The 20,390-nt window shown below is 42.9% G+C and overlaps 1 protein-coding gene across 5 annotated transcripts; it reads right to left on the minus strand.

Moving 5' to 3' along the window:
• Positions 1–4,595: 4,595 nt before the first annotated feature.
• LOC123102804 (CCR4-NOT transcription complex subunit 11) lies at positions 4,596–19,752 on the minus strand. Of its 5 annotated transcripts, XR_006449387.1 has the most exons (14): positions 19,424–19,751; positions 17,798–17,902; positions 16,148–16,234; positions 15,941–15,994; positions 15,678–15,823; positions 15,423–15,570; positions 15,208–15,345; positions 14,883–14,954; positions 14,732–14,805; positions 14,489–14,630; positions 7,594–7,672; positions 5,304–5,412; positions 5,031–5,093; positions 4,596–4,934 (listed from the first exon to the last, which is right to left on the minus strand). XR_006449387.1 is itself a non-coding variant. In XM_044524237.1 (13 exons), the coding sequence occupies exons 1-12, from the start codon at positions 19,592–19,594 to the stop codon at positions 5,315–5,317; spliced, it is 1,314 nt and encodes a 437-aa protein (XP_044380172.1). In that variant the 5' UTR covers positions 19,595–19,751; the 3' UTR covers positions 4,596–5,093; positions 5,304–5,314. The 5 variants fall into 5 exon arrangements, 4 of the variants coding, with proteins under 4 accessions (XP_044380172.1, XP_044380170.1, XP_044380171.1 ...); XM_044524237.1 differs by having other exon boundaries at positions 4,596–5,093; XM_044524235.1 differs by lacking the exon at positions 5,031–5,093 and having other exon boundaries at positions 19,424–19,750.
• Between the last annotated feature and the right edge of the window lie 638 nt (positions 19,753–20,390).

Raw genomic sequence — 20,390 nt, forward strand, 5'->3', positions numbered from 1 at the left:
TTGTCATGCATCATACTTGGTTGAGCATCATGCCATGTTTATGTGTTGTGTGTTTACCATGTTGTTTGCTTCTTTTCGGTTGTGCTTCTTCTCGTTAGTTCCTGTCTCGTTGCGATCGTGGGGATTCGCTCGACTACGCTTGGTTCGTCCACGTGGCTTCGTCTTCTTCATGGACTCGTTCTTCTTCCTAGTAGGATTTCAGGCAAGATGGCCGTTACCCTGGATACCACTACTATCTTTGGTTTGTTAGTTGTCTCGATGCTATCGCTATGTTGCGCTACCTACCACTTGTTTCTCAAGCCTCCCAAATTTCCATGATAGTCTCTGACCTTTTTCACCATCCCAGCAAACCGTTGTTTGGCTATGTTATCGCTTTGCTCAGCCCTTCTTATAGCGTTGCTAGTTGCAGGTTGTTCCATGTTGAGACATGGATATCATGGGATGTCACAATATCTCTTATTTAATTAATGCATCTATATACTTGGTAAAGGTGGAAGGCTCGGCCTTTTGCCTGGTGTTTTGTTCCACTCTTGCCGCCCTAGTTTCTGTCATACCGATATTATGTTCCTTGATTTTGCGTCCCTAACACGATGAGGGTTTATGGGCCCCTCTTGACAGTTCGCTTTGAATAAAACTCTTCCAGCAAGGCCCAACATTGGTTTTACCATTTGCTCAACATAATAACTAAATATGATAATAAATTTGACGCATAGGGAGTTAGCGCTACCCGAGGTTCGTTATTCAACCTAATACAGGGGGGCCAGTGTTGATGGTGTTGGTCCCAAACGGGCAGCCTGCGGGGCCACCTCGGGGAAACTCGAGGGCTGGTTTTACTCGTAGCTTGTCCCATCCGGTTGTGGCCTGAGACGAGATATGTGCGGCTACTATCAGGGTGTCGGCACGCCGGGAGATCTTGCTGGACTTATTTTACCATTGTCGAAATGTCTTGTGCACCGGGATTCCGAGTCTGATCGGAGGGTCCCGTGATGGAGGATTGTCTCCGCGGATCGTGAGCTTGTCATGGGCTAAGTTGGGACACCCCTGCAGGGTTTAAACTTTCAAGAGCCGCGCCTGCGGTTATGTGGCAGATGGGAATTTGTTAATATCCGGTTGTAGTGAATTTGAAGTAAACTCAATTAAAATACACCAACCGCATGCGTAACCGTGACTGTCTCTTTTCGGGGAAGTTCGAGAGGAGAACACGGTTGGGTTATGTTTGAACGTAAGTAGTTCAGGATCACTTATTGATCATTACTAGTTTGCGACCGTTTGCGTAGTTTCTCGTCTTATTCTTGTATTCGTAAGTTAGCCACCATTCGTTGCTTAGTCGCTTGCTGCAACCTCACCACTTGTCCATTCCATACCCATTAAGCTTTGCTAGTCTTGATACCCATGGTAATGGGATTGTTGAGTCCTCGTGGCTCACAGATTACTACAACAACAGTTGTAGCTGCAGTAATGCGATGATCCGACGTGAGAGCGATGTTTACTTGTTTTGGAGTTCTTCTTCGTCGTCGTCGATCTTGGGATAGGTTCCTGGTCGGCAGCCTGGGCTAGCAGGGTGGATGTCGTTTGAGTTTCTGTTTGTGTTACATCCGTAGTCGGATGTTGTTCTCATGTATGATGTTTGATGTATTCATGTGGCATTGTATGCCTTTTGTATGTATCCCCAACTATTATATAATGGTACGATGAAATGATATCCACCTTGCAAAAGCGTTGCAATATGCGGTTCTATCCTTGATGGGACCTTCGAGTTCCTTTAGGATAGGGTCGCATATTGGGCGTGACAATCGATCTCCCGCGCGACAAGTACAACGTGAGCGACGTCTTCAATGTCAAAGATCTCTCTACCTACCATGGTGATGAAGATTTCGATCCGAGGTCGGATCTTTCCCAAGGGGTGGAGATGATGCGGAGCATCCCAAGGTCATCCCCATGGACCTACCTACATCTCCCACGACACCACTTGGACCAATGACAAGAGCTCGAGCAAAGGCTATCGAAGATAAGGTGAACTCGCTCCTCTCCGAACTACCACTTTCTACACATGAGACATGGCTACTACCTGAGGCGGAGACCCTATGTGTGATTAGGTGCTTGGAGGAAAGCCATGGAACAGCTACACCCAACGGACAAGACGACGAGGACACCAAGTACAAGGACCAAGAGAAGGAGTTGCCAGGAAGTCTCCCGCCACTGGACGGCCGAGGCTTGTCGGACGTCCGACGCCTGGAGCATCAGCCAGCCAAACAAGTCCCAGCTAGAGAACGCTCCGGCGGTCGGACGGCCAACGCCGACCGGACGTCCGACACGCTCCTGCCTTCGGACGACCGAGCCCCTCTGGATGACCAGCACCACCATCATAGAACCAAAACGTCAGAAGTATGGAGACCATCGGACGACCGACGCCCCGGACGTCCGACGCCGGCCGGAAATTCGAGACCGACCATCCCGAGCCAAAACGTCGGACTTCCAACAAGTACTAGACGTCCGGACGCTCGCGAGACACCGAACGACCGGTAACTGTTCGGACGTCCGACGCCTGTGTGTTGACAGCGTATTGGGCCGAGACCCATGTACCCCTTCATCCACTTAGACTATATATACTCCTCCTCTTCCCTCTTTCTAGGGTTAGCATTGGTTTAGCTCATACTTGAGATAGAGCTTTGTTCATCCATCCGGATCTACTCCACCGAGAGAGACCGCGGCCTCTACGGAGAAGATCCACCTTGGATTCAAGACCCCTAACAGGAAGACCTTCAAGACCTCCTCACGGAGAAGAACTTGCTACTTGTATCGTCCCTTGTTGATCATGGATCATGTATCTCTTTGTGTTTCGAGGATCTAGCACATGTGTAATCGAATCTTGTTGGTTTGAGTGATTTCTCTCGTTTTCCCCTCGTGTTTCCCTTCGTGCTCTTCATAGGATCCGATCCAATCGTGAAAGATCGGCCCCTAGGGTTCCACCCTACATCACCATGTCGTTCAACCCCGAAGATCTTGTGTGCCTAAACATTCAAAAGAACCGCTTCCTGGAACAACGAAAGTCAAAGGTTCTACCCCGAGTCGATGGTCCCTTTAAGGTACTACAACGTATCAACAACAACGCCAACAAGGTCGACATCCCCATCAACATGTACTCCATAAGTGACACCTTCAACGCCACCGACTTAGCCTCTTTCAATGGCACATTTTTTATCTGGGAGCGGATTTGCCCCAGGAGGGAGATGGTGTGGAGCACCCTGTGGACATCACCAACAGCTACACCTCCAAGTGGATCTTCTACAAGAGCTCATGCACGTGCTATTCAAAACAGGTGCCATCTCTCCTCTTTGAGCTTTCTATGCATTTGAATGAGATATGGCTTCTACCTCAAAGTGGAACTCTATGTGTGCTTAGGCACAATGGCATTGGCGCTAAAGAAGCAGAGAAAAAGGACTACCCCTCGGAGCAACGATAGTGGAAGAGGAATCGTGAAGATGAAGGCAAAGAAGGTCAAGCGAACCAAGTGCCCAGGAGGTCCCCTGGAGTCTCCGGACCAACCTCCAGCCAAGGGTGCAAACCTTTTGTTGCCCCCCAAACCCTGCCCCAGAGGTGGTCGAGAGACTCCGTACCACGGAACCCATCCAGACCAACCTCCCGGCAGGGTGCAAAGCTACTAATGCCCTCGACCCTCCGAATCATGGACCCTGCCTGCAAGCAATGACTTGGGTGCAGCCCGTGTATCCTCTCCTTCCCACTTCTCTCTGTGGCCTAGACTATAAATACTCGCCTCCTACCTCCTCACTAGGGTTAGCAAAGTATATTAGACAAACTAAAAGAAGACTTTGCTCGTCTAGCCTCTCCATTGGAGATCTAGACCTCTAATTGGAGAAGAATCCCAACGGATTATCAAGACCTCCTTGAGGGAGATGATCCATCTTGGATTCAAGCCCCCATCTCCCTACTTGATTGGGAAGAACCTACACTTGTTGCTACTTCCCTAGTTGCTATTAGATCTTATGTATCTTGTGAGGTTTGAGGAGTGGATGTGTAATTTGGATCTTATCTGAGTGTTCTTCTTAAGTCTTGTGTTCATCTTTTTCCACCTCCAAGTTGTGAAAGATTGGGAACCTAAGGGATTGGCCGTACATCACCTAGTCTAGCGAGGAGACATTTCGGTTTTCATCCAGTTTTCCTCGATATAAGTAGCCTATTTTCGATTCTTCTTTTTTGGCACTCACTTTTATGCAATGCATTCCTCATTTCAAATGTTCTTGTAATATCCTTTTGTAACCAATGTAATCAATGGATCATATCCTTTTGTAATCAATGCAATTAATGGATTTGGCAGCTGTCCTGCCCACATTCAAAAATGTAAAATGACAACCCACTCGGAACAAGCCAAGCTTTATATGTCAAGCCTGTAGATCTTAGCAGGTCTTTGATTCCAGAGAACACATTTAAGACATAGTTTTTAGACCATATAGAACATTCCTGATAACAATCACCCCTTTAATTATTTTAGAGCATAGTTGGAATTAACATTGTTCCCCAAAGGAAGACATTATAACAAGCTAATGAATTAAGGACAGATCAACACAGTATCCTGGTTGAACCAAATAAAACAGACTACAATAAACAGATCAGGTATTGTTCCGATTACATGGATACAAAAGAATAGACCAAAACATGCATCTATTATCCGTCAACATACAACGCAAGTATACAAACAGAACTAAATGTAGACCAACCACAAATAGTGTACCATCTGGATTTGCTATTGGCGACCCTTTTTATCCACTCTTACAAGGGTGTGCATTGTCGTGGCAAGGGTGCCACGGATTTTGCAAGAATTGACACACATCATCTGATCTTGAACACCCACAGTGGCCAGACAACTACGATGAACCAGAAACTCCAAACGTTTGATAATGACACCACCAGCTTATCTGATAGTTGGAATTGAGGAAAAACAGAGTATTTATCACTTGATATTGCCACAGCTCATGAAGTTCCAAAGGACAGAATCATGGAAACTTGGATACTGAACAACATGATATTACGAAGTCAGCTGAGACTACGAGAATCAAGATGTACTCCCTCCGTTCCTAAATATAAGTCTTTTTAGACATTTCAAATGGAATACAACATACAGATGTATGTAGACATATTTTAGAGTGTAGATTTACTCATTTTGCTCTGTATGTAGTCATTTGTTGGAATCTCTAGAAAGACTTATATTTGGGAACGGAGGGAGTACAAAATTATGAAAAGGACAACAGGACAGTGATATATAGAAATGGGAAATAACAACGTACAACTTGTTTCTTCACTCCAAAGATTTGAGCAGACGGAATAAGCCAGCCGCTTCCCTTATTCGTGAGAACTCTATGCAGAATGCCTGTACCTCAATGAAAAGATCTTGAACTGCATGTAGAAAACCATGCACGACCATAACTAACGTCTCATGGCATTTAAAAATCATGAACTGCAACCACTTCAGCTGGTGACTTCAACTAGCACTAGCTGGCCCAAAACTAATTATTTAAATACAGTTTATGCTTCTTTCACTAAGAGGGCATCTGCGATTCCCAGAAAATAGGTCAGCTCTTGTCAGAAACAGGGAAAATTTCTACGAATCAAAGAGGCCGTAAATGCAGAACAAAGAAAATATTATTTCATGTAAAAAATGAATACGAGATTTATCTAACCATTCCAAAAGAGAACTCAGCTTTACCTAACCATGCAAACAATTAGCACATGGTTTTACAGATCTACCCAGTATCAACCACATTTCTAGCCACTATGATTTTTCGTGCTCGGAGGCACAATATGGAACTTGATATCCACTTCATCCAAATGGTTTTTAATCAAACTCTAATGGTAATTGGCCAAAATCAGGTAACCACTAGCTGAAAAATCACTCTATTATGCACGATGATAAGAATGGAAAATCAATTTGATCAAATCAGTAAAAAAACATTTAGAGAAAATGATAAAGCATTTTAGTACAACATGCAACAACAACAAAGCCTTTAGTCCCAAACAAGTTGGGGTAGGCTAGAGCTGAAACCCATAAGATCTTGAAAGCAACTCATGGTTCTCGCACGTGGATAGCTAACTTCCACACCCCTTTCCATGGCTAGTTCTTTGGTGATATTCCAGTCCTTCAGATCTCTCTTTACGGACTCCTCCCTTGTCAAGTTTGGTCTACCCCAACCTCTCTTGAGATTATCAGCCTGCTTTAGCCGTCCGCTATGCCCTAGATCTTTTGGGGGCCTAAGCTGAATATGCCCAAACCATCACACACGATGTTGGACAAGTTTCTCTTCAATCAGTGTTACCCCAACTCTATACCGTATATCATCATTACAGGCCCGATCCTTTCTTGTGTGGCCATACATCCATCTCCACATGCGCATCTCCATTACACCTAACTGTTGAACATGTCGACTTTTAGTCGGCCAACACTCAGCGCCATACAATATTGCGAATCGCCGTCCAACCTGCCTTTTAGCTTTTATGGCACTCTCGTCACGAGAACGCCAGAAGCTTTGGCGCCACTTCATCCATCCGGCTTTGATTCAATGGCTCACGTTTTCATTGATATCACCATCCTTCTGCAGCATTGACCACAAATATCGAAAGGTGTCCTTCTGAGGTACCACCTGCCCATCAAGGCTAACCTCCCCCTCATAAGTAGTACTAAAACCGCACCTCATGTACTCAGTTTTAGTTCTACTAAGCCGAAAACCTTTTGATTCCAAGGTTTGTCTCCATAGCTCTAACTTTCTATCAACCCCTATCCGACTATCCGACTATCATCAACTAGCACCACATCATTGCAAAGAGCATACACCATGAGATATATCCGTGTATATCCCTTGTGACCTCATCCATCACCAAAGCGAAAAGTTAAGGGCTCAAAGCTGCTGTTCGAACACTTGTCACAACATTATTGTACATGTCCTTGATGAAGGTAATGTACATTGTTGGGTCTTTGTGTTTTTCTCCAAGGCCCACCACATGACATTTCGAGGTATCTTATCGTAGGCCTTCTCCAAGTCAATGAACACCATATGCAAGTCCTTTTGCTCCTTGTATCTCTCCATAAGTTGTAGTACCAAGAAAATGGCTTCCATGGTCGACCACCAAGGCATGAAACCAAACTGAATTTTTGTCACGCTTGTCATTCTTCTTAAGCGATGCTAATGACTCCCATTGCATGGGTTCTAAATTCCATAAGGTGCTCTATCTTAGATATTTTATAACTAAATGCAAAACCGGCAAGTAGCTAAAGAAAATGTGCATTTCAACATACTGTACGAGTACAGGAATAAGGCTAAATAAACAAACATCAATTACCTACAAAGATGTGCAGTGCAAGAAAGAATGTCAGATAGAACTGTGGAAGCATAGCTGTGCAATGATCATTTATATTAAGTAAAAGTAGAGGTGGGGCAGCAGGGGTACAGTTCTGTTATCATACTCTTGAATCATTATGGATCAAGAAGGCAAAATTAAATAGTTAATAATCAATGAGAACTCAATAATATAAATGACAGTGTATAGATTAAAATCTCTGTAAAGCACACAGAACATGCTCACCGTTAATAATCTGATTTCGGATGAGGCTCTGGAGGAAAACACAAACCAATCTCACCAGTCTGTTCTGCATGTACTTATCCTGCAAGGGAAAATGATTATATGTAACGAATTTGGCGATATTTGAATCTTTACCAAGTGACATGACCATTACAAAATCATTAGCCTCTAAGCGAACAAAGATTTTCTTATGAGTAGACAATGTTTAATAAGTACACAAATTATTCATCAGTGATGCAAAAAGTAGAATAAGAGCTGCCATACACATGGGTTAGCAAAAATAGCTGTCAATTATGCAAGCATTTAACTCACAAAACAAGACAGTGGCTTATTCAGTTATTCACGTGGGCAAAATAACCTGAACACAACAGTAACTAACCACATCCCAATATGTGCATAGACAAGGAATCATTAAATATATTAACTTACATAACACAACAGCCTAGCCACTTTCGAAGCATTCAAGTAAGCGCAAAGACAGAAAATATAGCAATAACCTCTCCTTTGATTTTCTTTTTCCATGGAAAACAAATTTCAAACGGTTCAAAGAGAATGTCCTGAGGCCGATGACAGTAATAGTGAAATAGAGGGAGTGACTGAATAAAAGCTAATCAACATGCCAAGGTTTGATATCCCCATGGGAAAATGCAAATAAGGTTAAATTGTGTAACTATAGGCTCGAATCTTTACCTAATAATAAAGGAAAGAAGATTTCATAGTTCTCCATACGTTGATTTCTTGATATATTTTTACTATTCAAGGTGGTACTATCTGTTTCGCTGCGTTCGATTTTCCTTTTCCTATATGTGGCTGATTCGCTCAGTTGGGCCTCGGGTCGGCCTGTATCCATGCTCAAAATCGAGTCCGTTGTAGATTGATTGTACATCGAATCGAATAATCCCACCTTGCTTCAATGAATCGAATCTCACCGATTCAAATACGTCCCAGGTTATCCCTTGCATCAACCAGCCTCCTCAAGAATCAAGAAAAACACATGAGAACAGTGGAGAGGCCGATAAGAAGCACAGGCAAAGGCTGGACTGTGGTCTGCTCGAGAAGAGATTGGGGGGGGGGGGGGGGGGGGGGGGTCGAACGCCACGGCGGGGCCAGAAGAGGAAGGCGCACGGGAGACAAGGCAGCGTCGAAGGTGGTCAGTGGAGGGTACAGGGGCTCAAAGTTGTGGCGCAGGTTGCCGACGCCACGGCTACAGGAGGCGAAGCCGGCGCTCGGGACGACCGGCCAGGGGAGGTGCTGGCACGGTGAAGGGCTAGAAGGCCGACGCTGCGGCTACAGGAGGCGACGCAGTCGCTCGGGAGGCCAGCCTAAGGTTGTGGAGGGTGTGCTAGCAGGGTAAAGAGCTTGCCAGCAAAGCTAAGGAGGTGTGAGGCGCACGATCTCTGCGTGGCTGTGCAGTGCGTGTGTAGCGGCGCGTGAGGGAAGAGACGAGGGAGGGAGTGAGGATCGGGCTTTTTTTTAGGAAGTGGGGATCAGGCTATTTTTAGAGTGGGAGCTAGCTCGGCCTGGTGGGCCCGTTCCCGAAGGCTTAGGGAGAGAGAAAAGATTTGGTGCCGGCCCAGTCAAACAGAAAAAACAGTTTCCATATTTAAAAAAACAGAAAACAAAAGAAAAAACAGAAAATGGAAAAAGGAAAAGGTAGGGTCCACAAATTACAAAAACATCCATAACTTTATTATAAATTACAACACAGATGTTTGGAAGGTTTGAGTTTAATTCAAATTGGCAACATGACAAGTAATACAAAAACCAACTCACACAAACATCCATAACTTTATTACAAATAGGTATGGGCTGTTATGACATTGAAGGGGAGGAGGCCGTATATATGCACGTGTAAGATATATATTTTCTATGCAAAGCTTTTTTCTACTCCGTGGGTGCCTGATCAGAGTTAATTGCAGCTGATGGTGGTTTCTTTGTGTGGTGACATGAGTCACATGACCAAACACGGCAGTTAAGAATGCGCAGGGAGGCAACTTGGGGGCTTGGGGCGGATCGCACGCAACTGACTGGTCGGCCTTCATGCGGCCACGATAAATAGATGTATAAACTCTAAATTTGTGAGGTCTGCTTGATATTATGCATTTAAAGTTAGTGAGAATTATATGTGCAAGCAAAACCCTATGTGCACATGAAAAAGGAACATTTAGCTTCTCGGTTTCGCCAGGTGTGAAATAATCAATCCGCTATTTTTCCATTCATTGATCGAGGGGATTTAAGAGTTTTGTTACGTCATCGTACACCAGAGAAGGCCCATGAGTTATTCAATCTACTTTTCCTTTCAATTGAGGAGATTTAAAGGTATGAAGTTTCTGAATATTGTAGGAAACATAAACCATTTTTTAAATCCTGAAGAGTTTTTTGAAAATGATGTACACTTTCAGAAAAACGCAAACAAAATTTGAAACAGGAACATCTTTTAAAATTCACAAACATTTTTTGGAAACACCAAATTTTTCATAAAAAATAGCACGTGCCAGCATAGTCTTTTATTGGCACATGCAAGTTACCTCCGGCAATAATTTGTGGAGTCCCTCGTTCTGCTCATGATTCTCGAGACAACTTCCTTATTCTCACACAACCTCCTTATTTCCAGAAACCCTTAGAGACATATAAAAACTGGTGTGATTTAGTATAAAATTCCAAGATGGGACTGTTCCTATCATAATTGCAAGCTAGCTGAGCTGGTTTTATCTGTCAGCACAATAGGGAAGGTTCATAGTTCAATCCCCTCGCGCCCTTTATTTTTTTTCTGCTCGTCCGTCCGAAAGAAAAAGAAATACATGGTAGGTCCAGTTTGGCCCACACCAGGGATAACCAAAAAAATTGGGGAACTACGTGTAGAATGGACGGAACAAAATCTATACGTATATTTTTTTTCTTTTCTTAGGGCAGCTGCGTGGGAGCTACTATATGACGCTAGTTGCGTCAAATAGCGCGTGGGATGCACAACAGTTCGCTTCTGGGCCAGCCCACTGGCAGGCACCAAAATAACCTGTGTTTGCAAGGCATGAGTAATAATCCAGAAAAATGACGTGTTGAACGATTGAACACATGACCTTAAACAGTGACGGCGCCACGGTAGGGGCGACTATGGTCGGCCGCCCCGGGTAGCCGAAATCCCGTATATGAATAATACGATTCGTTTTGTACTCCACGGTCACGCACAAGCCCAGTAGCAGTCCACATCCCCAATCTGCTAGCCCGGCCACACCCCAATTCTCAAATCGAGCCACGCAGCCAGGGACTAGCGAGACTAACCTAGCCGCCACAGAGCTCTGCCTCGGCGGCGGCCCGGCCGCCGGCCACCGGGCACCTGGTCCAGAGCCAATCCATTTCCTTATGTTGTTGACCTTCATTTTCTGTAGGTAGTCCAACTCCAAGCGCAATCAGACAATCAGCAAGTAGTCCAACTCCAATACTTGTTCCAAGACATACTCTATATTGATATCCAACTTGTTCACCAAACAACAACCGCCGTCAATGAAGAGTACTGTAGATCGGAGTGATCCAACCTGAAAACACACGAACATAGATAAACACGAACAAATCCGAGCAAATCCACCAAAGATAGATCCGCCAGAGACACGCCTCCACACGCCCACCGACGATGCTAGATGCACCACCGGAATGAGGGCTAGGCAGGGAGGACCTTATTCCATCTTCAGCCAGCCGCCGCCGTCCCGCCTTCCAAGCAGGACAATAAATCTCGAAGACACATCTAAAAACGGAACCCTCTCACGGGTAAAGGCGGGATCCATGACACCCTCATGGCCCTAAGACCATTGGAAACAAGGCGGAACGGCGACAGCGCCGGCGGGAGGCAGAGATCCCTAATTTTTTGGGAGGAGGCGGCCACAAGGTAGGATTCCCGAAGGTGCTCTCATGTTAGTAGTTCTCTATGACATTCATGTTAGATTTTGTGATTTTTGGTGCAACATCGCCTAGCTGTCAAGAATCTCAAACTGTTCTTAATCATTGGTTATGTTAATTTTTGAGTGCATCTAGCTTCATATTTGAATTTTATGAGTTTTGGCTCAGCGGACTTGAGTTTGTCAATCAAATAATTTGTACCTCAAATGTTCCGCCCCGGCTAAGTTCAATTCCTGGATCCGCCACTGACCTTAAAGACCCGACCATGTGCCGCTAGCCACGGCAACAAACGCCTACTGCTAACCAATGGCCAGCACGAATATTTAATAACACAGTGCAATGTTGGATTTAAAATATTTTTTGAACTTTTAAAAAATATGAATTGCTAAATATTCTTGGAAAACATTTTTTGAAATTACGAACAATGTTTTTAATATCCTGTCCATTTGGAAAAAAAACATGAACAAAATTTGAAAAACATCGATTTCTGAAGACATGAACCTTTTATCAAAACCCAAATATTTTTTTAATTTGTGACCAACTTTTGAAAGTGGAACATGTTTTGAACATTCCGAACAATTTTATAAATTGTGTTTCTAAACGCGGACATTATTTTGAATCTGTGAACATTTTACTAAAACAATAATATATTTCAAATTTTGATTATTTTTTAAAATACAAGTTTTTAAAATCCCAAACAATTTGGTAATATTTATGAATCTGAAAAAAATGGAACGAGAAAATAAATTAATTTTCCAAACATTTTATAAAAGGGGAAGACAATATTGTAATTCAAACATTTTTCGAAAATTTGACAAAAATTCAAATTCTGAACTTTTTTGAAAATTTTGAATTACAAAATAAGGTAAAAATTAAATTAAATTTGGACGGGAAAACAAAACGGGCCGGCCCAGTCTTGGAAACCTGGGCGAACTCCGACTATCTACCGCACAGGGCGAGAAATAGGCCTTTTGCGGCTACATGGGCAGGCAAATAAGTGGGCTGGCTTCCGCTGGGCCACAGCATGTGAGGGCCAAGACGAAATTCTCGATTGCTAAAAAAACAGACGGACGCACAAAAATTTAGTACCACCTCGGATAGAAAAATAAATTTCGACGGTGAACGGATGAAAAAACTGGAGAAACGCACCTTGCTTTATTAGTAAAAAAAAGGTATAGATATAGATTAGATTAGAAGAACAGTGAAGAGATGGACAGCACGCCGACGAGTTAGTTGATTGACTTGTCAGGAGTTAGTGAGAAAATACTAGAAGATTATGTATTTATTTCATACAATACTAGGTATAATAGGCCAGTAATTTCCCCATGCATGCGTTTTAGTCTATGAAGCAGATTTTTTTTTACATAATCACATTGTTTTGCTGCTTTGATGATTGATTTTCGTACATGTAAACAACCATGTAGTTATTTACTGTTAAGAGTTCATGCACAAGCAAAAGGTTTCACTTAGATTCATCATATTCTCTTAGTTGTTGCCTCCATTATTTACTGTTGGGAAGCCTGAATTTAGTGTTCAAGGAAAAGGCAATGTACATATGTTTTTGGATAAACATATGACTACAAGTCAGAAGTTGTTATAAACATGCAACAGAAGATTTCATTTGCATCAAGCAAACAAACTTCAAATGTGCATGTCACTTACTTCTGGATACCCGTAACTGAATCCTCCCCCCACTTAGATTCATCATATTTCTTAGTTGTTGCCTCCATTATTTACTGTTGGGAAGCCTGAATTTAGTGTTCAAGGAAAAGGCAATGTACATATGTTTTTGGATAGGGTTTTTATCATTTATGCCACTAGTTGTGTCCCACTACTCAGTTTTGCCATTAGAAGTTACAACTGCTCAAAAATGCCATCAATCCATGAGATGCTTGCTCAAAAATGCCATTAGATATCTCAAAAATGCCATCGTTATGTTAGATGTTTGCTCAAAAATGCCATTAGACATTGTTATTTTTACGTCAAACCCGTTGACCATGTTCTATGACAAAAATAAGCCTAGACCCACATGTCAGTTCTCTCTATCTCACAATGATATGTGTGGCCCCACTTGTCAGGAGTAACCAAACGAATAATTTTATAGGAAAATAAGAACGCTGTTGTGATCAAGTGGGCCCCATACTTTATTGTAGTGAGATAGAGGGAGAGCTGGCATGTCGGTTTATAGGTATTTATGTCATTATGACATGGCAAAAGAGATTTGAGATCACAATAATGGTGTTTAGTGGCATTTTTGAGCATGTGTCCAATGAAGCGATGGCATTTTTGAGCAGTTGAAATTTCTAGTGGCAAAACTGAGTAGTGGGACACAACCGGTGGCATAACTGATAAAAACCCTTTTGGATAAACATATGACTACAAGTCAGAAGTTGTTATAAACATGCAACAGAAGATTTCATTTGCATCAAGCAAACAAACTTCAAATGTGCATGTCACTTACTTTTGGATACCCGTAACTGAATCCCCCCCCCCCCCCACACACACACACTATAGTTGACCTCTTATGTGCTTGCATCAGTTTTTAGAATGTGATGCAAGGTGGACATCACTGCCACCGTCTACGAGGACAGAAAGGAATATAAGCGGAAATACATGTGGGGTATTGTGCTGAAATAAAGGACGGAGACAAATGTGTATTGGGGAGGAGGGATGGGCTGTGATATGTTTTCTTCTCCTGTTGCAACGCACAGGAAACTTCAAATGTGCATGTCACTTATTACTGAATTTCCACCACAATAGTTGACCACTTATGTTCTTGCAACAGATTTTTTATAAGGACGGAGACAAGTGTGTATTGGCAAGGATGGATGGGCTGTGATTTGTTTTCTTCTTCCGTTGCAACGCGCAGGCATTTTTTGCTAGTAAGTATTAACACAATATCATGTAACCATCAATTTGAATGAGTTATTCTGCAAATATACGTCATCGCTCCGATTAATTATGTCATCAATTTCTAATTGAATGAATTGGAAGAACAAGAACAAACCTTAATGTTTTGACAAGATTGAATACAATTTGAGATGTATTCGTGGACAAATCCTGTCGGGAGTTCAACCGCAGTAGTAAGTCTGTTTACAACTTCCATCGAATGCAGGCTCATCTCCATGTGCACAAGAACATCAAAATAACTAAAAGGAGGAGGATCAGTACTAAGATAGAAGAAGCTGGCGCAGAGGCCATCACAATTTCACGATAACAGAACATGCCTGAGAAAAGAAACAGACATTACCCTGCAATGTCAGGAGAGTTCATAAGCTTCGAAAGAAGCTCTACAGCAATGAGTGGATTATGCTCAACAAGGTCCTGAAACCATAGAAAAATATGTCAGACGAAATACATGAAAAGTGTGAGGAGATCAATATTGTCAAGAGTATACATACTGGAAGTTTCTGTGGAGTCATCCCACAGTGATAGACTAGCTTAGAGTCCTTCACCAATTCTATAACAACTTGCTGTGAAAAGCTGCGAATAAATTAGGCTTGTACCATATGAAAATATGTTGCACACAAATGAATGTGTTTGCACGAGAAAAAAGGGTGCTGAAAGACATGGTGCCATAGCATTATCCAGCATCAGACTGAATAACTTGAAGATTCAAGAGAACGCAAAGAATCTTTGGAAATACTACAGCTGCATAAATATTTATTGAAACACTCATTTCTCCCTAAATTGATATAGCAGAAATACTAGAATGGAGCAGCGAACCTCCTGTTGAGCAGGTACAAGTGGACCTTTTAAGGCTCTGGCAATCAAATCACGGATCGCAGCCCCACGACTCGTTTCAGCACACATGCTATAATCCCATAATAGCTCATGATTGTTGTCAGGATTCAGCCACTGTAGCTGTATTTTCAGAGCAAGTACAGTCATATTAACAATAGAACTGGTATGAGAATACAACTCTTGGCTGAATATGTTACCTCCCCGTCAAGTATATGAAGTCTTGGGGGGTTCGGCCTTATCCATTGGGGACCCAGTCTTCCCCATGATTTTTCTTGGAGTAAAGCAACAAGAGCAGAATCTCTATCATCAGAAGTAGACTTTTGTTTGCTTCCAGGCGCTGATATCCTAGAAAATGATGTGATTTTAAAAAGTAACAAGTTCATAAGGAAAAACCCAAGAAGAAATAACAACCAGCACATTCTAACTTTGTGGAGACAGCTGAGCATACATACTCTGATGAATTGGCACGACTCTGAGGTATATCTGGATCTGGTATAGCGCATCTAACAGTAGCGCTTCTGAAACTACTAACTTGAGGCTGAGGCTGTACAATACTCCTGCAGAATTGCTTCTCAAGCTGTTCCCGTGGCAATAAGGCCTAAATAAACAGATGACCCTGAGTTAAGAGGCCGTTAATATTGGAAATAATCTACATATAGTTTACATCAACTATATTCAATTAGTTCCTTTATTAAACAAAAGTTTAACGGTCTACCTGTGATGCAGCAACAGGCCCATTTACGTAATCTACAGCTGACTTTTGCAGCACCTGACAAAATAGAGCACCGCCGAACTTAGCATAGATAGACAAACTACACTTGTCGACAAGGATAAATCAAGAGATAACTATATCAAGGCCCCACTGGATATTTGATTATATCATAGGTATTTTACGGACAAGTCAAAGAGCAGAAGAAAAGACCTCATTGTTATTGTCTCCGCTGGCTGAAGTCAACAAAAGTTGGACAAATGCTTGTTCTGATTTATCTGATGATTCATCACAAGCTGCCTGTTGATAACAAATATCAAAACTTCAAGAATGATAAACAGCTAATCTAATGCCACCAAGCTGAAGGGTAATGGATATCAAAAGGTATTCAATTTGGCAGTTCTTCCATTGTTGCCATCACATTTTTTTTCAAAACAAAGTTATATCCACTGGTCATAGAGGCAAAGAAGCAGCTGCTTCAAAACTATAAAATCATGCTGAACTATGCACTTGGACAGGTTGGTGTCAACTCATGAAGAGTAGTGCAACCACAATTCACTCGTTCGAATAAGATTGCGCACAATCCCCATAAATTATCCAAATTAACTGTTCTAAAAGATCAGGACGCTTCTACTTGCCATAATTCCGTAAACAGAAGAATCCCAAAAGAAGCCATTGATCTTACAGTGTAAGGCATTCAGACTAACAAGCTAAGCTAGACAGGGCGAAATTATATGTTGTGGCCCAAGAAGAGATCAGCAAGAGCTCAAACTATTCTCAGTGTTGGATAAGAGACTTTGATCTGATGTTCAAAATATCAACTTCTGGAGTTCAAATTCAAAACTCAAAAGAACGGCCATAAAATCCAATGGAGAAGCTAGAAGCAACATCAAAGTTTATATTTTGGGCTACAGTACTAACATGAGGACTGAAATGTAAGGATTCAAGGGTCCTTATGTTAGAAGCTAAAGCCAGATATTGAGTAAAGGGAACCTGGCAATATTATAGAAGGCGGAAGACAAAGTGCAAACTATAAGACTAATTTCAAGGAAGGAATCCAAAGTCAAAATGGATTCAATAACAAACAATCCTCCAATTCACGCAATCATTTCCCTGAAGGCAACACATGAAATTGCAAATGAAACTTGGTTGCCAGATCAGAAACTATAACAGACAATAATACATCAATGTGTTATGCTAGCGTAAAATATCCCTTAACTATAAGCATAAAATTAGGCGCTCACTTAAGCACGCCTGGGCGCTGCGCGGAGGCAAAATGCCTCACTTTGGCTCTGGGCGGTAGAATAGGTGGCCGGTGAGGTGCTTTGGTGGTGATGGCATTGGGTAAGGAGAGGCAACGGCGGGGGAGATGTGACCGGAAGACTGATGCGTGTCTGGAAGGCAGCAGGCGAAAGAAAGAGATAGGGGAGAGCAAATGGACAGTTCAGATTAGAGCATGTAGACGGTTCAGATTGGGTTGGCATGATAGGGTTCCATAGTGGACTTCAATGGGTCAATGCTGTAGAGCTGAAAGATGCTCTGAAAAATAAATGTGTGCCATATCCGTACAAAAATGCACCCAGCCGCCCCTGCTATCATGTCTGCACAAACGCCGGCACGCGTCGAGCTAGGCGCTAGGCAGAGGCAAAATGCTCGCCTAACGTCTTGCACTTAATTTTTCTTTGACTATACGACAATAAACTATCAAAAACTTTATGATTCATGCCCTAGCAATCATAAACATATCAAAGAACCTTTGCAAGTTCACATATTTATGTTTTACATATGTTGGAGGGGAGGAATGGAAGTTTGTCCATAATGATCTAAATCACACATAATTGGAAAACAAGGTTTTGAACTTACATTTAACAGCAGAGGAACATAGGGATTTACTGGCTGTGAGGAATAGCTCTGATGAAGAATTGCAAATGCGATTAGACGACCGGTTGCATGAAGCATTTTCTTGTCCTAGTAAAATAGATAAAATAACACATCAAACTTCAAACTCCATTTGTTCTGTGAAACAAAGGAGGTAAACAGACATCTCCATATTAATTACTATTACGAACAAGATACATTAGTAACAAATTCTTCAAAAATTTCAAACAGACATTACAAAGTCTGTCAGTCACTATATGTAGCAGCATCCAGCTTAGGTGAAACACCTTGATGGTTGCAATGTTTTAGAGGCCTACAGGTGCTATGGAACCACTGTTCAGGATATCAGTAACTGGTACCATATCAGTCAGGTGCTGATAAGGGATTAATCAGCGAATCGACCATTTAACTGAATATATCGGTAACCCATTTATCGGTAGGTTAACTCGGGTCATATCTATATATTTGAGGCTACATAGCAACATGCAATGTACTGAATGTCTAAATATGCAATCATAGGCTACATAGCAACACGGAAGAGTGTTACCTTGATGTTCTGATGATGTCTAGAATTCTAGATATACATATAAGAGCAGCAGCAGCAACAACAACACAGCAGTAGTAATTGTACATCACTATCTAACATCAAACGAGAGCAGCACAACAACAATACTTCTTGTACATTATTGACAAAGGAGAGTAGTTTTGGGCCAAAATATGTGCCCAGTTAATCGCTCCAACGATAATTCAGTCTGACAACATATAAATCAACTTATCAGACCGATTAACTGGGCCTCCCAGTTAATGGGCCGAATAGGCCTTTTCTCGTATCGGAGGGGGGGGGGCGATATTTGTAACAACGTATGGAACGATTCAGGTCACAGACTTTTTAGATTTTTACGTGGGCAACTTGTTGGGAATTATTTTTTATGATCCATTAGTGCGCTTGAAGAAAAAAAATTAATACATAAGATGGTAATGAACTGTTTTAGCCTCTTATTTTTCCTTTTCACTACAAGAAACGTTTGCAAATCTTATGGCATCCTGAGAAGGATACCTAAGCAAACAAATCAGACACAGCACACTGATCACCAAGTATTTGCTTGATTCTACCATGAATACAAACCCCTGCCGTGCAATGTAATACAAAATCTCAGCGGTGCTATATCTTTAGAAGACACTGTACAGCTATAGCAGTAAACTCCAAATGGAATCTCAGACAGCTAGTAAACTTATTGCCATCTACAAATCCATTAAAATTCGATCCAACTTTGAAACAGGAGACATAGTGACCTCCGAGGCTGCAAATCTTCGCAGATCGTCAGTTAATCAAGCCCTTGTTCGTTCGAGGCCTAACCCAGTCAAGTGAAAGTGAAACTCTCAGCCACCCTGGGCACGGGAAAACGCACTAAATCTAACCACCCAGCACAAACACTAAGCAAACCAGACCAAACAAGTGCCGATCCATTCCATCGCAAAGGGGTCTCCGACCCAATCTGGCGAACGAAGCAAGCTAGCTCTCGCATCGCGGGGAGCTGGATGAGTCTCGCGGGAGCGTACGAGGGGGAAGAGGGCGGGTGCAGAGGGGGGGGGGGGGGGGGCGTGGCTTGCCTCTAGGAGGAAGCAGAGCGTACCGCCGACGCGGAGGCGGCGCTCGCGGGGGAAGCGCGCGAGGAAGTCGGCTACAACGTCGGCCAGCGGGCGCGCAGCGGATGCGAGCAGCGCCAGGAGGCCTGCCCGCTCCTCCGGACGCAGCGTCGGGACGGGGGCGTCCACCGACATGGCCGTCGCTGTGGCGATGGTCGGCGGCGAGATTTTTGTAGTTTCGGGTTTTCCCCTCTCGGGTGAGAGATTCGGGGACAGTGGGAGAGTAGGCGACTTGAAGATGTGGATCGGACGGGCTGTGAATATGGGTCTGTTTGGTTTGAGCCAGCGCCAGCCTTGCCAATCGTTGCCTTGCCAAAATATTGGCAGAGAAATCGATCGCCCATGGCTTGCCAAAATATTGGCAGAGGAATCGGCCGCTCATGGCTTGCCAAAATATTGGCTGAAAATTGAACTAGAGATCTTATGGAGGTGTGGGCGTGCCAATTATTTGGCTTGCAACCAAATGGATACCTAGAGCTGGTCAACTACCAATATTGATCCAAACAACCCCTATTGTTTTTGGAATTCAACCCGGTCATATATGAGATATAAAAGCTAGCATCATTTAACAAGTATTAATGTAACATTCCGGATGTAACTTTCCCAATTTGTATTTCAACTCTTGCCGTTTCCGGCGTTAAGTTATATTTATTTTTTCGGGTTCGGGTCCTTGTCTCCGTGTGTTGTTATCGTTGTCATGCATCTCATATCATGTCATCATATGCATTGCATTTGCATACGTGTTCATATCATGCATTCGAGCTTTTTCCCCGTTGTCCGTTTTGCATTCCGGCGCTTCGTTCTCCTCCGATGGTCATTTTTAGCTTTCTTTCGTGTGTGGGGACTAAACATTTACGGATTGGACCGACACTTGCCAAGCGGCCTTGGTTTACTACCGGTAGACCGCCTGTCAAGTTTCGTATCATTTGGA

Source organism: Triticum aestivum, chromosome 5A (genome assembly GCF_018294505.1).
Source record: "Triticum aestivum cultivar Chinese Spring chromosome 5A, IWGSC CS RefSeq v2.1, whole genome shotgun sequence".
Lineage (NCBI taxonomy): Eukaryota > Viridiplantae > Streptophyta > Magnoliopsida > Poales > Poaceae > Triticum > Triticum aestivum.